The 25,000-nt window shown below is 33.8% G+C and overlaps 1 protein-coding gene across 9 annotated transcripts in view; it reads right to left on the bottom strand.

Annotated features, from left to right (window-relative positions):
- Positions 1 to 24,606, bottom strand: part of N4bp2l2 (NEDD4 binding protein 2 like 2) — an 87,363-nt gene extending 62,757 nt beyond the window's left edge. For 6 of the 9 annotated variants that reach the window (XM_071611555.1, XM_071611556.1, XM_027928874.3 and 3 more), the window contains exons 1-6: positions 24,480 to 24,606; positions 20,978 to 22,215; positions 12,136 to 12,260; positions 7,624 to 7,712; positions 7,157 to 7,233; positions 4,188 to 4,334 (exon numbers count right to left, since the gene is read on the bottom strand). In XM_071611555.1, the coding sequence (XP_071467656.1) occupies positions 4,188 to 4,334; positions 7,157 to 7,233; positions 7,624 to 7,712; positions 12,136 to 12,260; positions 20,978 to 22,215 (1,676 nt within the window). In that variant the 5' untranslated portion in view covers positions 24,480 to 24,606. Of the gene's footprint in view, positions 1 to 4,187; positions 4,335 to 7,156; positions 7,234 to 7,623; positions 7,713 to 12,135; positions 12,261 to 20,977; positions 22,216 to 24,479 lie in introns of those variants that run through there. The other 3 variants (XM_071611560.1, XR_011707410.1, XR_011707409.1) reach the window with 3 other exon arrangements.
- Positions 24,607 to 25,000: the final 394 nt, after the last annotated feature.

Raw genomic sequence — 25,000 nt, 5'->3', positions numbered from 1 at the left:
CCAAAGCAGGTATGACATTTTATTAATGTAACTGTGACTAGTTCTAAGATTAGGGGAACTACACATATGGCTTTGTCCACATTACCTAAAAGATTCTATTTTATCCCAGGGACTCAGGAGGCTGAGGCAGGAGGATTGCAAGTTCAGGGCCAGCCTCCACAATTTAACCAAGCCTTAAGCAACTTAGAGAGACCTTGTGTCAAAATTAAAAAACAAAAAGGTCTGGGGAATGTAGATCAGTAGTTAAGCACCCCTGGGTTAAATTCCCGGTACCAAAAAAAAAAAAAAAAAAAAAAGATTCTATTTTATTCATACTTAAGACAGCTTACTGAAGTTAACAAATTCTGAAAGATGGATTATGATGTACAACAATGGCAGTTATCATACCTGGAATGAGACAAGGTATGATAACGACAGAGCAAAATTTTTGGAAGAGAGATTGTTTCTAATATAAGTGGCTAAAACTTCTATTAAATGTTTAAAAAGTTAAACTTTTTCAATATATAAGATTCTAGAGAATAAATAGTTATGAGAATAACTATTTATTGTTGAGGCTCTCTTTTTCAAAGAGTTATTTGTTCTATTCCTTCCTCTTATTCCTGTGCATAATTTGACAGTGAAAGAACTTCCATAGAATAGATTTAAAATTACTACTTACCATGTGAATATTCTCTTACAAAAATGATGCCATTCACAATAGTCTAAGATAACAGGTTATCTTTCTTTTACAAGTCTTGGAAACCAACTGTTTTAATAGTACCTTCATTTTAATAAACAAACAAAAAAGTAGTATGCCAATCTTATTTAATTGGTAAAAAGAAAAACATCACCAAATGGAATACTTACTCCCTTAAAATCATCTCTTCGTCCCAGTAAATTTACAAAAATACAGCTAACAGTTTTAATAGAAAAAAATTTTACTCACAAAATTATAACCTCCTAAAATTTATCTCTAAAAACCACTAACTCAGTCTACTCCTTATACTGTTACCAAATTATCTATTAAGAATTGTCACTGTACCAAAACTAAACTAAATCTTGTCATGACTAAGTAGATAATCTATGTGGATTGTAGATATATTTAAAAAAAAAAACCTCAGCCCTTATTAGTTACTGTATCCATGTCAGAATACTTTGATAAACTTCAGTAGACTGACAAATCTATCTAGTCAAGGCACTAGTACATTAACAACTATACTTCTTCAACATTTTCCAAAGAGAGCACCATTAATTTTCTTTATAAATACTCAGAAACCCAGATTTTTACTCTGCAGTAAAAAAATTTTGAGTAAAGTCAAAACAAACCTTTCATATTCTTTGAATAAATCAACAACCCTTTCAAAACTTATATCTATATACAAAACTAGAAAATTCAATAACCTATATTAGACAACAGATAAACAGCCTTGAAATACTCAAATCTTATCACTAAAACAAAAAAATACAACCCAATTGTTTGTAAATAATGTTATTTTTAATAAAAGCAGACAACATATAAAAAGCTAACATTTTCTTTCAGAAAAGGTAATACTGAAAATAGATTACCTATTTAAAAAACAGGTTACCAGAGGTTCAACTTATGAGTATTTTTATGAACAAAATTATAAAATATAGAAAACTATAAATTTGTTGATCAAAAGATAAAAAAGTTATTTTCATACTAAGTCTATGAAAAAACAACTAAATATAACAATCATACTGAACCACACTAGAAGCTGTGGGATACATCTTACTTAAACAGGATCACTAATGCCAACTTTATTTTTTGTGATACAGATGAAGTTAGAAGGTCTAGCAGTGGGGGCATTAAGACCACATGTGAGTATAAAAAAATTTTGATGAAAAATTAGTAAATTTCTCACTTTTTTAGATTTTTAGCACCAAGCAAGGTGATAAAATAGTGATTTTAGTATCTTCTACTTCACACTTATTCCTCCATTGTCTTATTGTTAAAAAAAAAAAAAAAAAGCCACAATGCCTAGAGAAACTATTTACTTCTGCTTTGTGTTTTTAAAAAAAAAGAAAAGGCAGGCTGAGGTTGTAGCTAAGTGATAGAGTACTTGCCTAGCACATGTGAGGCACTGGGATCGATCCTCACTATCGAATAAAAATAAATAAATAAAACAAAGGTATTATGTCCATCTGCAACAATTTTTTTTTTAAAAAATAAAAGTTTTTTAGAATGTTAAATTTCCCTGCCTCGATAAGCATTTATAATTTCTAAAAATTGATTGGTAATGATAAGTGATATCTGGATGATTACTATTTAGTACTCAGAAGTACCAGGAGATGGAGTTGAATTTGTTATAAAATCTGGAAATTTATTTTAAACTTCATACCTAATATGAATGTTTCCTCATAATCTTTTTCTCCCAAAGGCAATCCACTTTCTCCAACTATACATTTATAATATTATTACTCCTAAATAAATTTTTTATAAAAACACATAGAAAAGGACACAGTTGCTTCATCTGTCTCCAAATTCAATCCTTCTGTATGATTTTCAAACTGCTAATTTACATAATCAATAAATCCAAATACCAATAAATATTACTCTAAAAGAATATATTAAAACAATGGGTAAAGGAGATATATATATATATATGTATATATGAATATGTACTTACACACAAAACATGAGTTAGCACATTCCCACTACATCATAGTAAGATGAACAAATATATACAAACATACACATATGCGAAACAAGATAAAGCAAGGTAATATCTATTCAAATGTAAGCAGCACTGCATTGTACATACAAATTCTTATTTCACTAAAGGAAATGTAATAAAGACCTTGCTGACAGTACTATACCCAGTTTTCAGCCTCGGTACTTAAAAGTAATATAAAGATGTGGGATGACATTTAAAGTAAAGTTGAAAAGAACAGGAAAAGATTTTAAAACAACACATGAAGAAAAGGATGGGCTAATCTGTGATAAATTTAAGGGCCATGAAATATCATGTAAAATATATACAGAATCATAATGGCTAATTTTTAAAAAGTGCACTGTAATCAGATGGAATTCTTCCTAAAAAAAAGTAAAATCAAAGTTTAAAAAATACTTTCTAAAAATACTGCAAAATAATGCAGTAAAAGAGGTGATAGTGCTTCCTTCCTTGTACTGCAAAGAGAAATGCTCAATTATGTAGACTAAGAAAATGTCTGTTTAAAGGCAGGGATGAATTACAAGACCTCTGAAATGAAGTACATCCCAATTTTTAATTTTCTAGTGAAGGAACATATTCACTGAAAGAAGTTCAGCTGACTCTACAGAAAAAATCAGAACTAGAACTACAACATTGTGTAAGACAAATCATTTTATAACAAAAGCTAAGCAACTATCCAAAATATTTTTTATATTACAATTATGCTGCATGAAATTGAACAAAGATAAGTGAAACATTATTGGAATCACCTGAGGAGCTTTTCCTACTACACAGTGACTTGTCTCTGTATTCCTTCCAGAATTGGCAAGTGTGCAGGGGGCAGAGAGATGCTTGAGATGGTTGATGACTATGTATGTATTATGTGAGGAATATCCATAATATAATGGGGGAAACTCCCTAGGTGATCAATACATCATTGACTGTCTAGCATTTACTGGGGAATTGTGTTTGAACAAAGTGGTATGCTAATTACACCTTAGAAATAACTTTGTCACATAGATTACCTGAAATATAATTTTATCTGTATAAACAGGGGAATCAACTAAGGTGCCCTATAACAAATTGGTATTTCTTGCATATTTAAGAGAGTGAAGGAAAAAAATTAAAATTTTATGAAAAGTTAGATTTAGGTTAAGAATAATAAAAAACTGTTGAATGTTCCAACATATAAAATAGATAAGCTTATAATTCAATTGTACAAAAAAAATTCCTACATCCTATCCACTCTACTAAAGGGCTTTCATAATAACCAAAGGTACTGCCACAAAAGATTATTAAAAACATTTAAAATACAATTTTATATAATTTTTATTTGTACTTTAGAATTTAAACAACTTGCTGGGAACATCTTTTGCGAGGCACCACAGTCTTTTTATTTGAAACTATTGAAACTTCAAGACAGGCTCACTAATTTTTTTTTTTCAAGAGCAAGCAACAAATGTTAGCTGAAAATAGCCAACTTAATGATTATCTGTGACAAAGACTTCATTATGTGAGCCTAAATAGCCTCCCCACCTCTGCCTCTCCTGTGGAGGAGGGGGTCTTTGTGTGCTTTTCTGTGATGGTTCCACTGAATTCATTACAATAGAGATGGACATTTGATATTCATAACGATCCAACATCTGAGCAATCTTCTTTCGAGACACACCATGTTTATTCCTCCTACCAAAAAAGAAAAAGATTTTAAATATTTTATTTTAGCATGTATATTCTTAGAGATTACCCTATTTTAAAGCCACAGAAACCAGATTCTAAATAACATTACGAAATAAATACTGATATATTTCATTTACTAACATTTTATACAAAAAGATTTATATTGGCTGGCTTATGGTAACATATTAGATGACTACACATTCTTCACACAGAACTACCTATTCACCAAGCACGGTAGTGCTTGCCTATAATCCTGAAAACTCAAGGAAACTGAGACAAGTCTGAGGTCAGCCTCTGCAACTTAGCAAGACCCTGTCTCAAAATAAAAAGGACTGGGACTCAGTGGTAAAGTGTCTTTGGGTTCAATCACCAGTACCTTAAAAAAAAAAAAAAAAATCCAACTATCCATTCAGTGAACCCAATGAGTATATATCCCCCCTTTTAATAACAAAATCAAAGATTATTTTAAAAAATATAATCATGCTCAGTGGTAAAGCAGTTGTCTAGCATGTATGAGGCTCTGATTCAGTCTATCCACAGCAGAGCCAAGAATTAAAAAAAAAGAACCAAAGATTATGAGGTATTATGAGTATTAAAGAAAAATTGCATGGACTTTTAGGAATCATAAAAACATCTTTTAGGACAGGTTCCTATTACATTTTAAAATTTATTATCAATACCATACTAAGAGACAACAAATTGGCATCTCACAAACCCAATGCTGAGTTAAAGAAACAAGACAAATACACTCTATGATTCTAGTTTGAAAAAAGGCAAAATTAAACTATTGTATTAAGGTAGAGCTACTATGATGAAAGTTTAAAAGAAAAGTCAAGGAAGTGACTATGATTACCCAAGTAAAAATAGTAATTAGTTTTAGGGGATGAGAGGTAATTGTGACTGGAAAGAGGAATGTAAAGAGCTCTGAGGCACTAGTAATGCTCTCATGACAAGGATGATGGCTAAATTCATATTTGCTTATAAGAACTTGGTTAAGCTATATATTTATATTTTAAGTACTTTTCTGTATGAGTTTATGACAACAAAAAGTTGTTTAAAAACTATTTTTGACTGTCAAAGAACTTCAGACAATTTATTTCACCCTCACAGTTTTCTGAAACCTGATTTGGACGTGGAAACACTCAGAAACATATTTTACACTTAATACTATAGTTCTCAATTTATTAATTTTTTTTATTTTTCCTACGAAATGACTGCAAAAAGAAATATTTACTTTTTAAATCTGATGTTTACATTCAAGACATAAAAAAGCAAAAAAGAGAACGTAGAAAAAAAAAGATCCAAGCTTAAAAATTGGCAAGATATGACTAAATCTACGAGGTACAAAAATCAATGATTCACTTCTATACAATCCTATTCAATTACTTCAAAAGCCAAATTATGCTAGCTATCATAACAAACTGGCTTTGTTATTTAACATCAAATTACATTAAGAAATTAATATTAATTTCAACAATCCCTCAAATGTAAATGAAACTATAACTATGGGACAATTTACACATTCACTTATTTAGTATAACTCAAAAAGTTTTAAAATGTCTCCATCTTTCTGCCTCAGGTGTGATACATACACACAGCTAGGTAGGCAAAAATGCCAGATATTAGTATACAACTCATAAAACTCAGAAAAGTTGTCAAAGGAATAAAAGGCAAGGGGGAAATGAATTAAATTAGTCAGATCCCCAAGAATAAAAGCTTGAAGACTAGGGATGTAGCTCAGTGGCAGAACATGTGCGTACCATGTGCAAGGCTCTGGATTCAATCCTCAGCACAAAAAAAAAGGGGGGGGGGGGGAGGAATATGGCTTAAAGTTGGAAAAGGGCAAACTGAAGTGGAAGGGAAAGAGTTATGGTTACATAACTCTTGAATATACAGAAACCACTGAATTGTATACTTCAAATATATAAAATTTAAGTAAACAACAGAGCTGTTTCCAAAAAATGGAGAATGAAAACAATGTGATAAAATTCAGTGTGATGTGAGGGGAAAATGATAAAGACAAACATAAACTGAAGAGCTGTGTTTAAGGACTACAAATCCACAATCTCTCACAAGTCTTGAAATCTAATAAGTTCTGAAAACTCAGTTTTCTGTTAACTTGGATAGCAGAGAAACCTAACCATACCTGTACTCAGCAACACAACACTCTCAGAACTGACATTAGATTGTGTAGAATCTTTCTTATTTTTAGATTGACTAGTCATGATTTGGTGAAGAAATACTAAGATGTTTGACTATGACATGCTGCCCCAAACTCCATAGGAGTTCTGTGACTACGTATATGCATTACATTCTCTTCCTAAAACCCAAAAAATGTCAGAATTCCAAGACATACTAATTATAAAGAACTTGGTATAGAATTATGGACCTATAGTAGTAAAGGTGGAAAAGAAGGAACAAGAGGAAATCACAAAGTCAAAAGGTAATGATGGGGCCTAAAAACTAAAGTTGAAGGAGGAAGGAAAAGGCAGAGAATTAACCTAGCTAAAAACCAGAAGGAAAAGTCCTAATTTTACCCTCAAAGTTTCCTGGATCTGCAAGAACATTTAATAAACTGAAATCGTGTAGGAATTCACATTAAGAAAAAGCAACACACATTTAACAACAAAAATTAAATAAAATTCAGTAAGGCAAAGCTCCTCAAAAACCTTTAAGTCAATGTTTCTTTTAACAGAAAATAAAAAGTTATGGTCTCTATTTACAAGTAACAAAGATGACGAGCAAAAATGCTAGGAAACAAATTGACCAATGTAAAGGCAAAAAGAAAGAAAAAAGAGAAGGATTCAATAAAAATTCGAGTGCCTTACTTTTCTAATTCTTCAGGATCAAATTTCCACCAAGTTTCAGGTTCATGAAACTCTACTCTGTATCCTTTTCCTATGGCCTACAAAAAGGAAAGGAAGAAAACAAAACCCAGAGAATAGTTCTTAAAGTAAAAAAGAAAGCAGACAGATAAAAATTTCATTTAGACAATTACCTCTAAATTTGTTCAACCAAGAAAAATGCTACTTCATAAAATAATATGGTTTGTAAAAATTTAAGACTACTCAACTGGACAAATTCCAGTTACCATCCTCAGGTCTGGGAGAACCAGTAATACTAGCATATTCCTTCATAACCAAAACTCCCAATTTCTTAAAAACTAAGCAAACCAACAAACCTCTTCAGAAAATAAAGACAAATATTTTAATAATACGATCAACTTAACTAAAATTTCAGAATACAAAAAATTGAAAATAAAAAAATTAAAATGCTTCTCATATCTCATATTTACCATTTCCACATAAGGTTTCATTTCCCAAGCTTGGGTATTAGTGTTGTCTATTATAACTGGAGATCTTCCCTGATCAATAGCTTGTTTTGCTGAAATAAAAAATAAATTAAAAAAAAAACAGAAATATTAGGTTAAAACACATAAAATTTAAATTCTCATTAAGAAAAAATACCACATCTCTGTATTTAGAATCAAAATTGCACAATTTCTCAAGTCAGTGCCATGAAAAAAACAAGGACTCCACTAGATTACAAAGGAATTAAGTGGGCTAGGGTTATATAGCTCAGTTGGTAGAGTGCTTGCCTTGTAAGCACAAGGCATTGGGTTCAATCCCCAGCACCAAAAAAAAAAAAAAGGGAATTAAGAGACATAACCACATGCCAAGTGTATTCTCTGAAGTGGATGCTAGTTTTGACAAACTGGCAGTAAAAAACATTTTGAGGGCATTTTGTTAACTTACAGCTAATTAAGTCTTCAGTCCAGAGCTAACTTTCATTTATAGGAAATAAAGAAGGTAAATAAACAAGTTACAATTGATATGGACTGAGTATGAGAACAGGTGAAAATTTACTAAAATAGGAAGATAAAAATTATTCAAACACCAAGTTATAAGGCAGTAGTTGCATATTATCTTAAATACGTCAAAATATAGGAAGGGCAGGATGATCTACTAAGATGCTGCAAATGTTTATCTACAGGTGGTGAGAATATTTACACTTTATCTGTATTTTCTAATTTTCTACAATGTACCAATAATGCTTCTAAAATAAGAAAGACATACATATTTAAAAAGTTACAGATTTATCATTAATTTCCAATATAACTTTATATACCAAGTGGCTAAATACCATAGTTCAACTGACTTTATGGATTTCTTAGGAATATTATTTTCAAAAGGGAGTTGAGGTAGAATAAAACTTTCCTAAACTGTATCTTCCTACTCCAAAGCCATTACGTAAGAATCATTGTCACAGTAAGCCACTGTCAATGACGTGTATATAAAAAAAGAACTTCCAATAAAACGTAAAAGGCTAAGGCAAAATGCATGTGGGACTCAGAATTCAGACCAATAAGTTCAACATAATGAAAAATTTAAACAGAAATTTAGGGCAAATGGAATTCTAAAGGTTAGTTAAGGAGTAATGACTATGATGGAATACATACTTGGAAGATATTTCTAAACACCAAAAGAAATTTAGAAGGCCTTATCATCTATAAGTGCTGGCTTGGGGCTAGCACCAAGATGCTATCACCTCCCAGTGTTTCATCTCCAATCATAAACTGTTCAAATCTCCCACTTAAAATATCTTATTAATAAGTTTCTTAATATCTAAAGTTAGACTTAAACATACAAGGAGTTATATTCAAGAATAGCTTATAATTTTTGACTTGGGAGTAGAGATTATCCTCTTTCCACAAATAATCATAATCCAACATCACAATCCACTGCATTCCATGAAACTAGAACACCTAAGTAAATGTTTGCTAACCAAAAAACAAGGAGTGTTCTTCAACAAATTAACTACCATACTCTAAGAAAGAAAAATGACACTTTGAAGATATTTTCAATTTGTAAGTGTTCTAAATGTCAATTCTTCTAGTAATGAATAGGAGGATGAAAGATTCTCCCATAATGGTGCCTGGCATCTAACATTATTCAATAAATATTTGTTGAAAAGGGTAATTTTGCCCAAATAATATGCCATGCTTATAACTCAAAATGTCTAACAATTGCTAGACATGATTACCTTGGAAGAGGTAAAAATCACCTTGGAAAAAGCCATATTTGTCACATTGATGATAAAACCAGTAGTTTATTCAGACACCATTATAACATTCAGCAGGTATAACTAGCATAATTCACACAGCATAAAAATTTTAATATTCTATTTTAATTATTGCAAAAAAGAAAAAAAAAAGTCTCATACAAACCTCCCAGTCCAAATGTACACTGGTTCTGCCCACTATCTTTATTCATTCCATTTTTAGCCTACTTTAGACCAATAATTCCAAACATCTTTGGAACTATAATATCATTATTTGATTTAAAAACAATGACATTAAAAAAATTAAAAGAATTAAATTTTTTTAGATTTTTATGCCACTGTCTGGATTTGGAGAAATCCTAGGAGGTCACAAAGCCAATATATGCTGAGAATCTCTTAAGGGAAATGCTTGGGACCTGAAATATTTCAGATTTCAAGAATTTTTCAGATATTGGAATACTTGCATAGACTTTACAAGATAAGCATCTCCAAACTAAAAATCTAATATCCTAAATGCTCTAATACCTGAAATTTTTTCAATGCTGAAATGATACTCAAAAAAATTTCAGATTTTGGAGCATTATGGATTCAGATTTTTAGATTAGGAATGCTCAAATTTATTTGTCAGTCAACATTTAAACATTCCTGTGAAAACATGAACTGTAACAGAGAGAAAACTTTAAACTCAAAATATCTTCACTGAAATTCCTTATTCTAAAAATTCAATAATAAAAAAAAAAAAAAATCACTCGTGTTTTTCCTATATATACTATAATTATGGCCCACCCTAGTTGTTAGCTTTAGTTGTAAGGAAGTTCCTCATTACAGAAGAATTCTAGCCCCTAAATATGAAAGGAACAACAGACCTAGAAAATCAACATTTTGCAACTGTTGCCTGATTTAGAAAATAATATAAGGTTGATAGGAAAGTTAATAATGGAGAGAACAGGCTGTCCCTCTGAACTATTTTCATCAATTTTGCCATTAATATAAGAGTAGAACAACCAAACCTGTACTTGTTTAAAAAAAAAAAAAAAAAAAGCTGAACATAACCAAGACTCCAATGTAGAGCTAATTTTCATTTACAGAAAATGCAGGAGAAAGATATGCAAATTAATTGGCTAACAACAAGTTAAATGGCTACCAAGACAACTACAGGATGTAAAACATTCTACAGGCACTAGAGTTTTAGCTCAGGGGTGGAGTGCTTGCCTAACATGTGTGAGGCACTGGGTTTGATTCTCAGCACCTCATATAAATAAATAAATAATAAAGGTCAACTGACAACTAAAAAAAAAAATTCTATAGGACAAACAACCCATTTTCTATAATAGCATGAGAGTTAAAGAGAGAAAACTACAAAGATTAATTAAAAGAAACATAAAACCAAGTCTACTGAGGGCCTTGTTTGGATCCTGATTCAAACAAAGCAACTATTAAAATCTTGACAACAAAAATCTGGGTGATAGGTATATGAGATTCATCATACTCTCAACGTTCTGGGTTCAAAATTTCTTATAATAAAAGCTATTTGTTTAATCAATACATTCATCTTTAAAAAATAACTTCTAGTATCTGAAATTTACTTACATAATTCTAGATCTAGATCAATGGTTTTTAATTCTGACTGCACATTAGAATCATCTGAAGAACTTCCAAAAAAAATAAAAAGGAAAAAATACTAATTCCTAAGCCCCAACCCATGTCAACTAAGCCAGAATTGCCGAAGAAGAGGCCCAGTGATAACTTGTTGTTTTAAGAGGTCCCCCCCGCAAGTGATTCCTCCCAAATGTGAAGCCCTGGTTAAGAACCACTGTTCATGATGAAAAGAAATTGATTTGTGTCCTCTAAAAAATTTATTAAGTAGATTTCTTTTTATTTATTTGTTTGTTTGTTTGTTTGTTTTTTAGTTGTAGGTGGACACAATACCTTTATTTTATTTTTATGTGATTGAACCCAGTGGCTCAAGGATGCTAGGCGAGTGCTCTTACCTCTAAGCCACAACCCCAGCCCTTTAAGTAGGTTTCTTTTAGAACAATATCAATAAGAAAAACCTTTCCCTCCCCAGTGCTGGGGATCAAACCCTCAAGCAATACTAGGCAAATACTCTACCACTGAGTCATATCCCTAGCCTGAGAAATACTTTTATTTATTTTTTTTTTTTAAAACGTTTTATTTTTATTTATTTATTTTTTATTCTTTTATTTTTTTTTTAATTTTCGGCTGATACAACATCTTTGTTTGTATGTGGTGCTGAGGATCGAACCCCGGCCGCACGCATGCCAGGCGAGCACGCTACCGCTTGAGCCACATCCCCAGCCCCTGAGAAATACTTTTAATATTCATAGGTATTTTAGTAAAATTTAGAAAACATTAGCACTATTCTCAGGAAAATAACTTTTAAAATATACATCAACAGTATCAGAGTTCTAAAAATTCATTCATAAAACCAAAAATAAAGCCTATCAAAATATCCCATATCTCTATTATTTTGCCAGCTTATATTAGAGTACACTAACTACAGTTGACAAAATGTTTTATGTAAATTCTCTGCTTTTCACAACAACCTTCATCGGGTAGACAAGTATAGTTATCATCAAGAGTTGAGAAGAAAAAACTGGGTCTCCAGCTATTAAAAATGATTGCCAAAGTCACTTAGCAGGTAAAGTCTAAGTCAAAATAAAACTTAGGTCTTCTGACTCCCTAGTCAAATATTCTATCCCAGGAGACTTGGCCCAAAACAAACCTCTGTTCTGGTTCCAGTCATGGGCATCACCAAGTTGATTAACATTATACCTGTACCCATCTTGATGGTGAAAATAGTCATCAGTGCTGAATACAATGCCATCACGACTCTGACCAAGCAGAATTCTGTTAACAAAAGAAATCATAAAGGTGCCATTTATAAAATCTATAACCACCAAAAGAAACCACACAGGAAAGATTTTTTTTTTTTAAATCTTTAACCATATTTCAAACAGAACAGCACAGGAGCTGAACAACCTCAATGAACTTTCCAATTTTAAGCATCATGCTTAAATCTACACAATTACAGTCAATTTCAAAAACTTTTAAAATCAGCACTTGTATTGCAACCTTTAAAAAACACTGTTCATGCAATACCAAAACAATATCAATTATTATTCATGTTTTAACTTCAGTATACTTGTATAAGATATCCCAAACTGCCTCAATTTAGTACAACCTAAAAAGGTTGTAGGATTAAGCCAGTAATTTATCTGGGAAAAGCTGTATTAGACCAAAGAAAGCTCTGATAAACTCATTTCCATGAAACACAAAGATAATATGACCCAGAAGTGAGAGTTAGAAAATAGCCTGAGATGAAGAATTGTAAAACAACCTATGAACCCACTGAGTACAATCTTTAATGATTAAAGTATAAACTTCAATGAAATTGATCATTAAACACTAAATATAAAATAAATTCTCAGATCAGGTCAATGATAATAAGCTTTGTTTTGAAAATGATACCACCTTAAATTTTCAAGCACATTGAGATTAACACAAATTAAGAGTTTCAGAGAATTTTATAACCAATGACTCAACAAAGACTGGGAGGGTGCTAAGGAAAACCACAGAAAGATTACAAACTGAATCCAATAATAATAATAAGTATTTTGCTGTTTGTACTCCTTTTCCTAGTTCATTCTATAATTGTGAAGGAGTTGGGGGGGAAGCAGATGGTGGAAGGGCTGAGAGTAAAAAGAATATTATTCTGGGATGATTCAAAAAATGTACTTCCTACTAACAAGTAGTAGGAAGGATTCAACTATTAAGATGACAAATGTCATCTCTCTTTCCCACAGCTCATATAAAACATACAAATTTTATAATAAAAATAAATCATTTGTATCAAAATAAAAAGACTTTAAATGTGTATTTCCACTTACAGAATCAAAGTTCAAATTACTTCAAATAACTAAATGAAAGTTAATTGTTTCGGTTGTTTGCTTTTTTAGAGGACTTAAATTGTTGGTTTTTTTGTTTTTTTTAATAGCCACGATTTTCCCAGAATATTTCTTAACATATTTGGCATATACTGCTTATACAGCTAGTCTAGAGTATAAAAATGTCATAATATTAGCATTCTAACCAGAGCTTAATCACCTAAAAAAGAGATTTTTACTACTTTATTAGCAGATGATTTTTACAATACTAATAATACATGACTATATTATTTTTATATCCAAGAAATGATTTTATTTATTTTTGTACCAGGGATTGAACTCAGAGGCACTTAACTACTGAGACACATCCCAAGTCTATTTTTTGTATTTTATTTAGAGACAGGGTCTCCCTGAATCCCTTAGGGCCTCACTAAATTGCTAAGGCTGACTTTGAACACAATCCTCCCGTCTCAGCCTCCCAAACCACTGTGCCACTGCGCCCAGCTCCAAGAAATGATTTAAATTCTCCAAATTTAAAACAATAATAATAATAAAAAAGGTAGGGGAATATAGTAAATTAATTTTTCCATTAAATCAGGTCGACATTAAACATGAACAAACCTCTATAAAGACCATCTTCTTAAATACAAATCATAATTACAGTAAGTTGAACTTGGAGACTTTTTCCTCCGGATAGCACAGATTATGCATTTATCTCAAACTATGAAGATTTTGAAAACTTCAAAAAATACCAATATGAACCTAGAACTATCTGATGTCATCTAACCTCCCCCAAATTTTTAAGAACATGAATATTTTCAAAATTCTTATCATCAGGCTGTGTTGGAATTCTCTCAAAGTTCAGCTGAAGTACTAAAATTGATTCTCAAAATGTTAAAATTTGGAACTTTAAATAAGACAAATAATCAGATCAAAGCCCAGGGGCCATTTGATTTTCAAAACAACAGCTATCCTTTTGTAAATCTATTATGTGCCAAATATCTATGATCTCATCTAATCCTCAAAAACCTGCCAATTTGATATTAAACAAATATTAATTCAGAAAAGAATGACTTCAGACATTAGGTCACCAGGGTTACATGGATAGTAGTGAGAAAACCAAAATAAGATTCCCTGTCCCCCAAACCAATGGCCTACAAGCATCCTTGCCTCCTGATATTCAAACCTTGTTAAATCCTTCCCTGGAGGAGTGGCTAGATTTAGTTACTATCTCCTAAAGAACAGAATATGGCACAAGTGATTAGATGTCACTTCCAAGATCACCAAACAAACAACAACAACAACAAAATACTTCATCTTAAAACTGCAGCATATGTGCTTGTCTTCTCACTTGGAAAGAAACCAACTGTCACATGAACTGAGAGAGGTCTCAAAAGCAGGCTCCAGCAAGTAATTGAGGTCCACAATCCAAGATAGTTCACAAGGAACTGAGTCCTGTCAACAATTTTGTGAGAGCTCTTTGAATCAGATGGTCCCTTTATTACAGTATTTTGTTAGAGACCTTGAACCAAAGGCACCCAGCTAACCATCCCTAGACTCCAGACCTACGGAAACTGTGACACAATAAACGTTTATTGCATGGTCATGAATAAAGCACTCTGTGCTTGTTACTTGCTTAAGTAAGAACAGGTGAACCCTGTTCTCCCACCAAAAGACCTACCGACAAGCGTTCATTTTCATAGTTTTTAAAAAAAATTCCTAACTACACATTAATTTTTAACATATTCATGTGCATTTAAAATTGGAATTTCTTAAAAAACATTAAGTAAAACTGACACTTCATGAACCCTTTACCTCCCTATCTACTGAACAGCTAGCTGTGCATATCCACTAGTCCAAGACCACTTTACCCCAGCATTTCATTCCCTAAGTACTCCTTGAATTAAGAATAAAAAGACTACGTGAGGAAAGATATATTTCCTTTGGAATTAAACTGAGATCTACATCTTCCAAAAGAATGGTGACCAAAAAAAAAAAAAAAAAAAAAAAATCTTTTCCATCTCTCTTTATACCAATTAGTTCCTATGGCTGCTGTTAACAAAGTACCACAAACGTGGTGGCTTAAGACAATAGGCATCTGGCAGGAGGATGGTGCATTCCTGTAATCAATCCCAAATGCCTACAACCCTAGCTACTTGGGAGGATCCCAAAATCAAGGCCAGCCTGGGCAATTTTGTAAGACCCTGTGTCAAAATTAAAAGGGCTGAACTGTAGCTCAGAGGTAGAGTACTTGTCTAGTAGACCTTGAGTTCAATCTTCAGTACCACAAAATTAACAAACAAAAAACTCCAGAAATGTATTAATTTATAGTTCTGAAGGTCAGTAGCTGAAAATCACTTTCACTGGGCTAAACAAACAAGGTGTCGTCAGGTCTATATTCCTTCTGAAGGCTCAAAGAGAATGTTTTTCTAGCGTCTAAAAGTTAACACACCTTGGTGTGTGTATCCTTCTGCTGTAAGTACAAAGCCAGCAATGGATCATCTTCTCTCTTGATTTCTGTCCTTAAAATAATCTGATTGACTCCAATCCTCCTGTCTTCCCAATGTTAAGAACCTTTGTGATTATGTTGGGCCCAGCCCAATAACCCGGGATAACTACCTCATTGCAAAACCTTTTTAATCGCATCTGCAAAGTTCCTCAGTAATGTATGCACAGATTTCAGAGACTGGACATGGGCATCTTTGGAAACGTATCACAGTAAACACCCATAACAGGTTTCAAAAAACAGACAACAAAACCTGTTCTCTTAAATCTTCTCATTTTTCCCTTCTTGGATGGTAAAAAAGAGCCCACTGTTTTACTTCTGTCCAAACTCAGATTATTTAAAAAAAAAAAAAAATTCAATTTCCTCCAACTTTTTTTTGACTTTTATTCATTTATCTATCTAGAAGTTATTTTGTGAATGATATAAAGACAGCTTTTAAGTATTGTATCCCAAACTGATAGTGAAATATCCAATTATTATTTATGGAACATTTTTCCCTACTGTTGTAAAATGCCATATTTCAACATATACTCCCTTCTCTATATGTAGGTTTCTGGATTCTCTAATCTTCTGTCTATTCTTTTTGCCAGTTTTTGCAATTTTAATTAATTATAGTTTTAAAAATATATTTTGAGGGGCTGGGGATGTGGCTCAAGCAGTAGCACGCTTGCCTGGCATGCGTGCAGCCCGGGTTCGATCCTCAGCACCACATAAAAACAAAGATGTTGTGTCTGCCGAAAACTAAAAAAAATAAATATTAAAAAAATATTTTGGGGCTGGGGATGTGGCTCAAGCGGTAGCGTGCTCGCCTGGCATGCGTGCGGCCCGGGTTCGATCCTCAGCACCACATACAAACAAAGATGTTGTATCTGCCGAAAAGTAAATAAATATTAAAATTCTCCCTCTCTCTCACTTTCTCTTTAAAAAAAAAAAAAAAATATTTTGATAGATGATAGAATCTCTCATCATTTTTTTCAAACTGCCCTTGTAACATTTACATACCAAAGGAACTTTAGAATGGCTTATCAAAATTAATACAATATTCTTTTGAGACTTTGAAAGTTTCACTGGATTTATAAATCAATTAGGGGATACTTTACATCTCTACTTTAATGGGTTGTTCCACTTTATTGTGTTGTCTTAAAGATAAACATGCTATGACCAAAACTATTTTACAGTAGGTCCTCCAAATCCACAGTTGTAGATTTAACTAGTCAGGGGAGAAAGTATATTTTAAACCTGTTAGGTTTCTGTACTGGGGATGTAGCTCAGTGGAACAGCACTTTCTTATCATGTGGAAAGCCCTACACATACACACACCCCAGCAAAAAAGTTACATTGTAGCTGATATACACTATCTGGTTAGGCCTAAGATAGGTGTATCTGTATTGCTCCAGTTCCCACTTTTTTTTTTCCTTGTCATTATTCCCTAAAGGATATAAGGACTTACATAGCATTTACATTGTATTATCTATTACAAGTCATCTGGAGATGATTTAAAGTATGCTTATGTAAATATGTTATATACAAACACTACATTGTTTTACACAAGGGGATTAAGCATCCAAGGAATTTAGAATTTGCATGAGATACTAGAACCAATCTCCTACACATACCAAGGGACAACTGTATACCTCTGAATATCTCTCTCAGAATCATCAGTAAAGATAAGGTGTCTTGAGCACTTACATTAATGGAAGTGTGTTTTGTGAAAGAATAGGGAGCTTTAGGATTTTTTTGAACTTCTGAAGTTCTAGTTCTAACACAAGACAATATGAACTGAGAAAAATATACTGAGCCATTCTGTATCCTCATCTATAAAATGAGAAATTAATATCTACCTCTTTTAAGGAGAGTACTTCTGCTCTATAGGCACTCAACAGGTATTACAGTCATGGCTGGCTCTCTGCATGCAATCTAAAATATATTCAATATGATTATAATTTGCCTTAACATACTTTAGCTCAGACAGTGTGAGATCATTTTGATGATTTAAACTCCATCCTAATCACAGGTAAAGAAATCATATCCTGGGTGGTCTTGCTAGCTAAGCACAGAAACAACAAAAAGGGGCTCTAAGAAGTTACTCCAAGTGCTTATCTCTGATCAACTCCAGACATCTTATTAATAATGAAATGAATGGCTTTGTTTTGGGGTTCTTTTGGGGGGGGGGGTCCTGGAGATTGAACTCAGGGGCACTCAGTCACTGAGCTGTATCCCCAGCTGTATTTTGTGTTTGTTTGTTTAGAATCAGGGTCTCACTGAGTTGTTAGTGCCTCACTTTTGCTGAGGCTGACTTTGAACTGGTGAACCTGCTTCAGCTCCCGAGACACTGGGATTACAGGTGTGCATCACCACTCCCAACCTAATGGCTTATTTTTGAAAGTATTCTCTCACTGGTAAAATTCGTAGAGTACACGATGAAGACTAGCTAAAATACTATAAATTCCCCTGTGCTTCCTCTTTGCATGAATAGTGGATAAGAATCTAGTAAAGTATGTAGTCCATTTCGCTGGGAACAACTCCCAAAATTTGATCTCTAAAAGGTTCTATGACCAACCACTGTATCAAAGGATTCTGTCTGCCTGATACCAACTACAATGGTTAAAAAAAATTCTACCCCTAAAATAATGTTTAATTCTGCCTCAAATGAACCTTGCCAGGTTGCCAAAAAGGACAAAGAGCTGGGACTTTATCATACCCACAAAGTTGTACTTGTGTTCAAATTTAGAATTTAGTCTAAGATTTGTTTTCATTAAAACCTGATAGGAAAGCTATGGGGAAACAACTAATCTCATCCACTTAAAACCGAAATGGTTTATGTCAATTATCAATGAATAATGCTATCTTGAAATGCTGAGTGTCAAATGCAAATACTACATAAACTCAGAAGAATTACTGAGAACTGAGATGATAAAGCAAGGCCTCCAAAAGTGAAGGCATTTTAGAGAACTTTTATGCAGAATCCTGAGAACAAAAGATGATCAAACCTATAAGACCTATAGGGGAAAACAGGTACAAGCCCAACTACAGAAAAAGATGAAGATAGAGAAGTGGGTAAGGGCTAACTTAAGGAAGGGGACTTGAACACCACTCCAAAAGAATTTGAGCTTTATCCAACAGCCTATACTCATTACCACATATCAAAACTGCTGTCTTTTCATTTAGTATTCCAAATCAGCTTGAATCTGATCTCCCAATTTACACTTTTCTTTCTTCAAAGCTTTTTTTGAAAGGTAATTCCTACATGAAGCCATTCCTTACCAGAAAACATGTTTTTATATCCAATCCCAAACCAACATTACTTATTTCAAAAGCACTGACCTAAAGAAGTGCTCCTGCCTTTTTAACCAAGTCCTTGAATTTGGAAGCCAAGTATAGGAGTACATATATATATATATATATATATATATACAACAGACATTAAAATGAAGGTGTAGAGAAAAACCAACACTATTATTTAACTCCTCATTTGTTCTTTTTTTTTTTTTTAACTTTTCCTAAATTAGGCTGAAATGTCTTATTTTAGCTTATGCTCCTAAGAACTGAAAATACAACCTATCTCACAAGTTTTTTACATATGAAAATACTCTGTAAATTGTAAATCCTGACACAAATGGTACTTATTGGTATTGAACTTCCACTCTTAAATCATACATCTATCCCTTAAATAAATATACAGAAATAGTAATAATTTCTATCATCTCCTACACAATTAGGTTTCCTTGAAGTTCTATTGAATTACCACTACTTTATTCACATGCAGTTTCAGCAAATTCCAATATGTTGCCCTAAACCTAACTTTTCTTTCTTATAGTTCTTTTGTACTCACACCTAGCTAAGTGGTCCTAACTAGCAGACCCCTTCATCCAATTTACAAATTTCAGCTATTTTCTCTGATATGACACCCTAAATCTAGAAAACAGTCATGTTTATGAAATAACTTCTCTCTTAATTTCTTTCTCAAAAATTTAAATTTCATTTTCTCTACAAAATTCTCCCTACTAAGGTAAAAGGAACCAAAATGCAAAGTCCAAAGTTTAAATTCAAAGATCACTGCTTATAATCTAGAGTCAAATATCTATATTATAAATTGAATCTTTCTCTATTTTTTCTGAAGAAACTTAAGATTGTTTAGATCTTCTTATAAGTAAATATAAAATATAGGCAAAACAATTCCGTAGACATTTTTTATCCTCACCCAAAGATATCAAATAAATTTTATTTTTGTCTTTGGCATGAATCCTATATAAACTGCAAAAAAATTGAATTGCTTTCTTTGAGCTATTTTTTACAACTGTACATTCAACTGCATCAATGTTCTGTTTAAAATGTAAATAAAAGCTGAGATAGTGGCACATGTCACTTGGAAGGCTGAGATAGGAGAATCATAAGTTTGATGCCAGCCTCAGTGACTTAGCAAAGCCCTCAGTAATTTAGAAAGCCCTTGGCTCAAAATAAAAAATAAAAAGAGCTGGATATGTAGCTCAGTGGTAAAGAGCCCCTGGGTTCAGTCCTCAGTACTAAAGATAAATAAATAAATACAACTAAATAAAATCAGGAATTTGAAATGCATTGTAATAAAAAAAAAATTGCTCTTACTCCATTAATTCAGATAATTCTCACTTCAAATTCCTTGAATTAAAAACAAAACAAAACAAACCCAAAAGGGTTTGTTTACTCTTCCAGTCAGTGGTATGAACATGACACAGAAAGCTGAACTCACTAAAAATGCCTTTCCTTGGATTATCTCATTTGTTTCTCAAAATAAATCCAGAAAAAAAAAAAAAAAGTTAAATGACACTCATTCCATAAACAGACAGTAAAACTCACCCAATGTCACAAATGAAATAACTGAATCAAAGCCCAAATCTGAGTCCAACTTTTCAATAGCTGACTTAAAAAGGGAAGGTCAGCAAAGTTCTCAAGTAGCATTTGCTTTCATTACTGTCATAATTATACATGGTGCATCTATTTTTAAAGCCCTCAGCAGAATATAAATAAATATGCCAAATTTTCCTTCCCCTATCCATAAATTTTCAGATTCCATTTTCAAGTATATCAAAAGATTTTCTAGTAGTAGAAACATGAAAGCATTTATCACTGGTTACAAATCATTTATGGTTTTTAAATAATGAATCACACCAAGTACTCACTTGGTATCCTTTACTTACCGAGACAACGTTGTTTTCCCAGAACCAGGCAGACCCCTTAAAAGAATCAGTAACTTCTGCAATTTATTTAACTTTTCCTCTTGAAATTGCTGGTTCACAAACCTGTCCATTCCACTATGTTTGTCCATAGAAGGATCTTTCCAGCATCCTTCTCTGATTTCACAGAAACTGTTACTCACATATCCATCTTGCACACTGCAGCCATTTCCAGAGTGAACACTACTGTTATTCTCACTACAGTCAGTATACTCATTGTTCTGATCAAAAGTCAAACAACTCCAGTTAACATGACAATTATGTACATCATACCCATTTTGCATATGAGAGTCATCTTGGGCATGGAAAACATTTGGTGGTAGATTTGGAGGAGCATTGAACTGTTGAATATTTAAGTGATAGTTAAAACTGGGAAGAGGAGGACCATGGGGTACTATAAAAGGATGTGTTGATTGCCATTCAGGCCTGAAGGAAGCAAATGAAATATCACAAAATGCAGGAATTACTTGTCCATCAAAGGTATATTTGCCTGCCTCATTCCCCAAGTACTGCTGATAACCACAAGGCAACTCAAGAGCATTCTTAAGATCTTTATTTTCTTCATCAGATTTTAAGACATCATTTTTATGGCCCTGGTAATACTGAATAAGTTGTTCCTGAGAAGGTTCAACTTCCTTACAACTGACTTCCAAATCATCTTTTTCATTTTCAAGTTCTTCAATTTCTTTGTAAAATTGGGTTAGTTCTGTGTCAATCTCTGATTTTTTGGAGTTAAACTTCTGTTTCTCCTCTAGTCTTCCCTTGTCATTTACACCACTCAGAGTATCTGCCTTATTCCTCTTTTCACTACATTTCCTTTTCTCAGGGGGTTTGTAAATGGGTCCTATAAATGCCTTACTTGTGCTATATATCTCATCATCTCTGGATACTAATGAAGGGTTTCCATCCTGTAAAACTTGCGAACCAATGGATTCAATAACATCTAGTCTATCGCATACAGGTTTCAACAACTCTGTACTTTGAGTTTTGTCCTCCTGAGGATAACTATGTCCTCTGGCATCAATGATAGCTGCAGTATCCTGATTGTTTCCAGTTTTCTCTTGGATTCTGTGAAAAGAAGCACTACCATGATCAGGGAAAACATAATCCTCCGCAGTTGACTTCAATTTTTTATAGCATGGCTCATTTGTTAATTCTTCTCCAGGTCCCAAGAATTTAGCTTCAATTTCACCATAAGGCATCTGAGGAGTAAACATATTATACACTTAATAGCTACTATTTTAAAACTCTTAAGTTTCTTCATAAACGAAGAATTAAAGATATTTAAATTTGTGATAAAAGTATTTAAAGGTATCATCTTCCCAAAATATTAATCAATCAATCAATTGTCCAAGGAACTGAGCAGACAGTTCTCAGAAGATGGCATACATCAACAAATACATGAAAAAAATGTTCAACAGTCTCTCGCAATTAGAGAAATACAAATCAAAAGTACTCTAGATTTCATCTCACTCCAGTCAGAATAGCAGCGATCAAGAATACAAGCAACAATAAGTGTTGGCGAGGATATGGGGAAAAAGGCACACTCATACATTGCTGGTGGGACTGCAAAATGATGCAGCCAATATGGAAAGCAGTATGGATATTCCTCAGAAAACTTGGGATAGAACCACCATTTGACCCAGCTATCCCTCTCCTTGGTCTATATACCCAAAGGACTTAAAAAACAGCATACTACAGGGACATAGCCACATCAATGTTTGCAGTAGCACAATTCACAATAGCTAAACCAGGGAACCAACCTAGATGCCCTTCAGTAGATGAATGGATAAAGAAAATGTGGTATATATATATACAATGGAATATTATTCAGCATTAAAAGAGAATAAAATCATAGCATTTGCATGTAAATGGATGGAGTTAGAGAATATAATGCTAAGTGAAATTAACCCATCCCAAAAAAACAAATGCTGAATGTTTTCTCTGATTTAAAGATGCTGATTCATAATGGGTTTGGGGATGGGAGGTATGGGAGGATTAGATGAACTCTTAGGGCAAAGGGGAGGGAGGGGAAGGAGGGACATGGGAGCAGGAAAAATAGTGGAATGAGATGGGCATCATTACCCTAAGTACATATATGAAGACACACGCAGAAAAAAATTAGTCAAGTTATAATTTCACAACCACTTATTTAATGTTATAATAATTTATGGAAGGGTGTCTCATTAAAGGTAAGTACTTTTTTTTAATATAACCTATCTTTAAATTATCCATTTATGAATTCAGTGAGCTTAACAATTTAGATTTGGAAAAGCAGAATCAATAAAATACCTTTATGACATACATATACAAGAGTAAAGAGAATAAAACTACATGCCTATAATCCCAGCAGCTCTGGAGGCTGAGGCAGGAGGAATATTAATTCAAAGCTAGCCTCAGCAAAAAGGGAGGCACTAAGCAACTCAGTGAGACCCTGTCTCTAGATAAAATACAAAATAGGCTGGGGATGTGCCTCATCAGCTCCAGTTACCAAAACAACTGCCAAAAACCGACATTTATATCCTGTTTAAAAGCATTATGCCTTTTGGTTATATGGCTCCAGCTTCCAAACCTCAATCACATCTCTTTAGCAACCAAACTTAAGATTGTTTCTGTGGGCCCTTTTCCTGTGGGTAGTGTGAAAATTTTCCCTGATAGGTGTAGGGTGGTAACTAAAAGACGGGGAAAAAAGGATAACTTCAGTTGCATTGCTCTGATGGTGATGCAAACATATTATACTTAGAGAAGAAATCTGATAACTCCCCCAAATTCAAATGGTCTCTTTTCCAGTTAGTTGGTCTACCTCAAAAATAAACTTTGCTTTTTTTGAAATTTATGAGGAACCCCAAAGTCTGCTTTGCTCCGTACATCTCTGGTGTTCCTCAGTAAAGAGAGAAAGAAGTAAAAGGCAAAAAGTTGAACGAGAGACTAAAGCAGGCAGGCCACTGAGGTTCAGGAAAGCTACAAAACCAGGACAACCCAAGCCTCCCGGAAACAGTCCCCGTCCCCGCCCTCGATCCGGAGCCACCTCTCAGCTTCCCCTCCTCATTAAAAACGTCAGAAGAGTCTCGAGGAAGAATAAGAGGGTCGCGTGAAGAGTGTGACCCATTCACAACCTAGGCCGCGGTCCCACGGCCTCCTGACCTCCAAAGAGAGCTGCCGGGCCCAAAGTGCGTCGCCCAGTTCCTCTGCTCCAACGGAGACAAGTTCGGGTCGTGTCTAGGGATTTTGAAGGCTTCTGGGGCTCCAGTTCACTCCAGACTCCTACCTTAACAGTTAACCTAAGGGTTCCGGCCAAGTCAGCGACAACCCCAGTCGCTAAGGGCAAAAGCAACAAACCCAAAACGCCACCAATCCAACCTCATCTAAAATGGGGTGTCTACGTACCTTATTTTACAGCTCTGAATGGACCTTTACCTGCCCCCCCACCAAAAAAAACAAAAGCATCTCCCACAGAGACACGAACCTTTATAAAGGTGAAAGAAACGCCGGGACACGGCCACAAAGCAGAAAGCTGAAGAGAATAAACGCTCCGCCGTCAGGATAAGGGTAACGAGCCGCACCTCCGTACGCAAGATGGCGGCCACCGCACGGTTTCCCGGGCAGGAACTACAGATCCTCGCCAGGCACTGTGGGAATTGAAGTCCGGTATTCCCACAGATGCTGTGAACCTCACAGCATGGAGACTCGGTCTCCCAGAATCCACCGCGTGACATACGCACTTGGTGGTTAACAAACGTAGACCGGAAGGAGTTCCTATATCTGGCGCTGGGAAGTTATTTGAAAACATCGACTTTAGTTAAAAAAAAAAAAAGAAAGAAAGAAAGCAGTTACGCCCTCTGGCTTTCAACTCTAAAGGGAAAGAGAAGAAGGAGTGCCCGGATCCGGTTAATAAACGCACAAGTTCCTCTGCGGCAGTCGGCTTTTCAAAGAGGACGAAATGTTTCGTATTGCAGAGTTGAGTTGCCCTCGTTTTTAGGAAAGACC

Source organism: Marmota flaviventris, chromosome 4 (assembly GCF_047511675.1).
Source record: "Marmota flaviventris isolate mMarFla1 chromosome 4, mMarFla1.hap1, whole genome shotgun sequence".
NCBI lineage: Eukaryota > Metazoa > Chordata > Mammalia > Rodentia > Sciuridae > Marmota > Marmota flaviventris.
The sequence above is the reverse complement of the archived record's forward strand: the minus strand, read 5'-3'. Positions and strand labels throughout refer to the sequence as shown.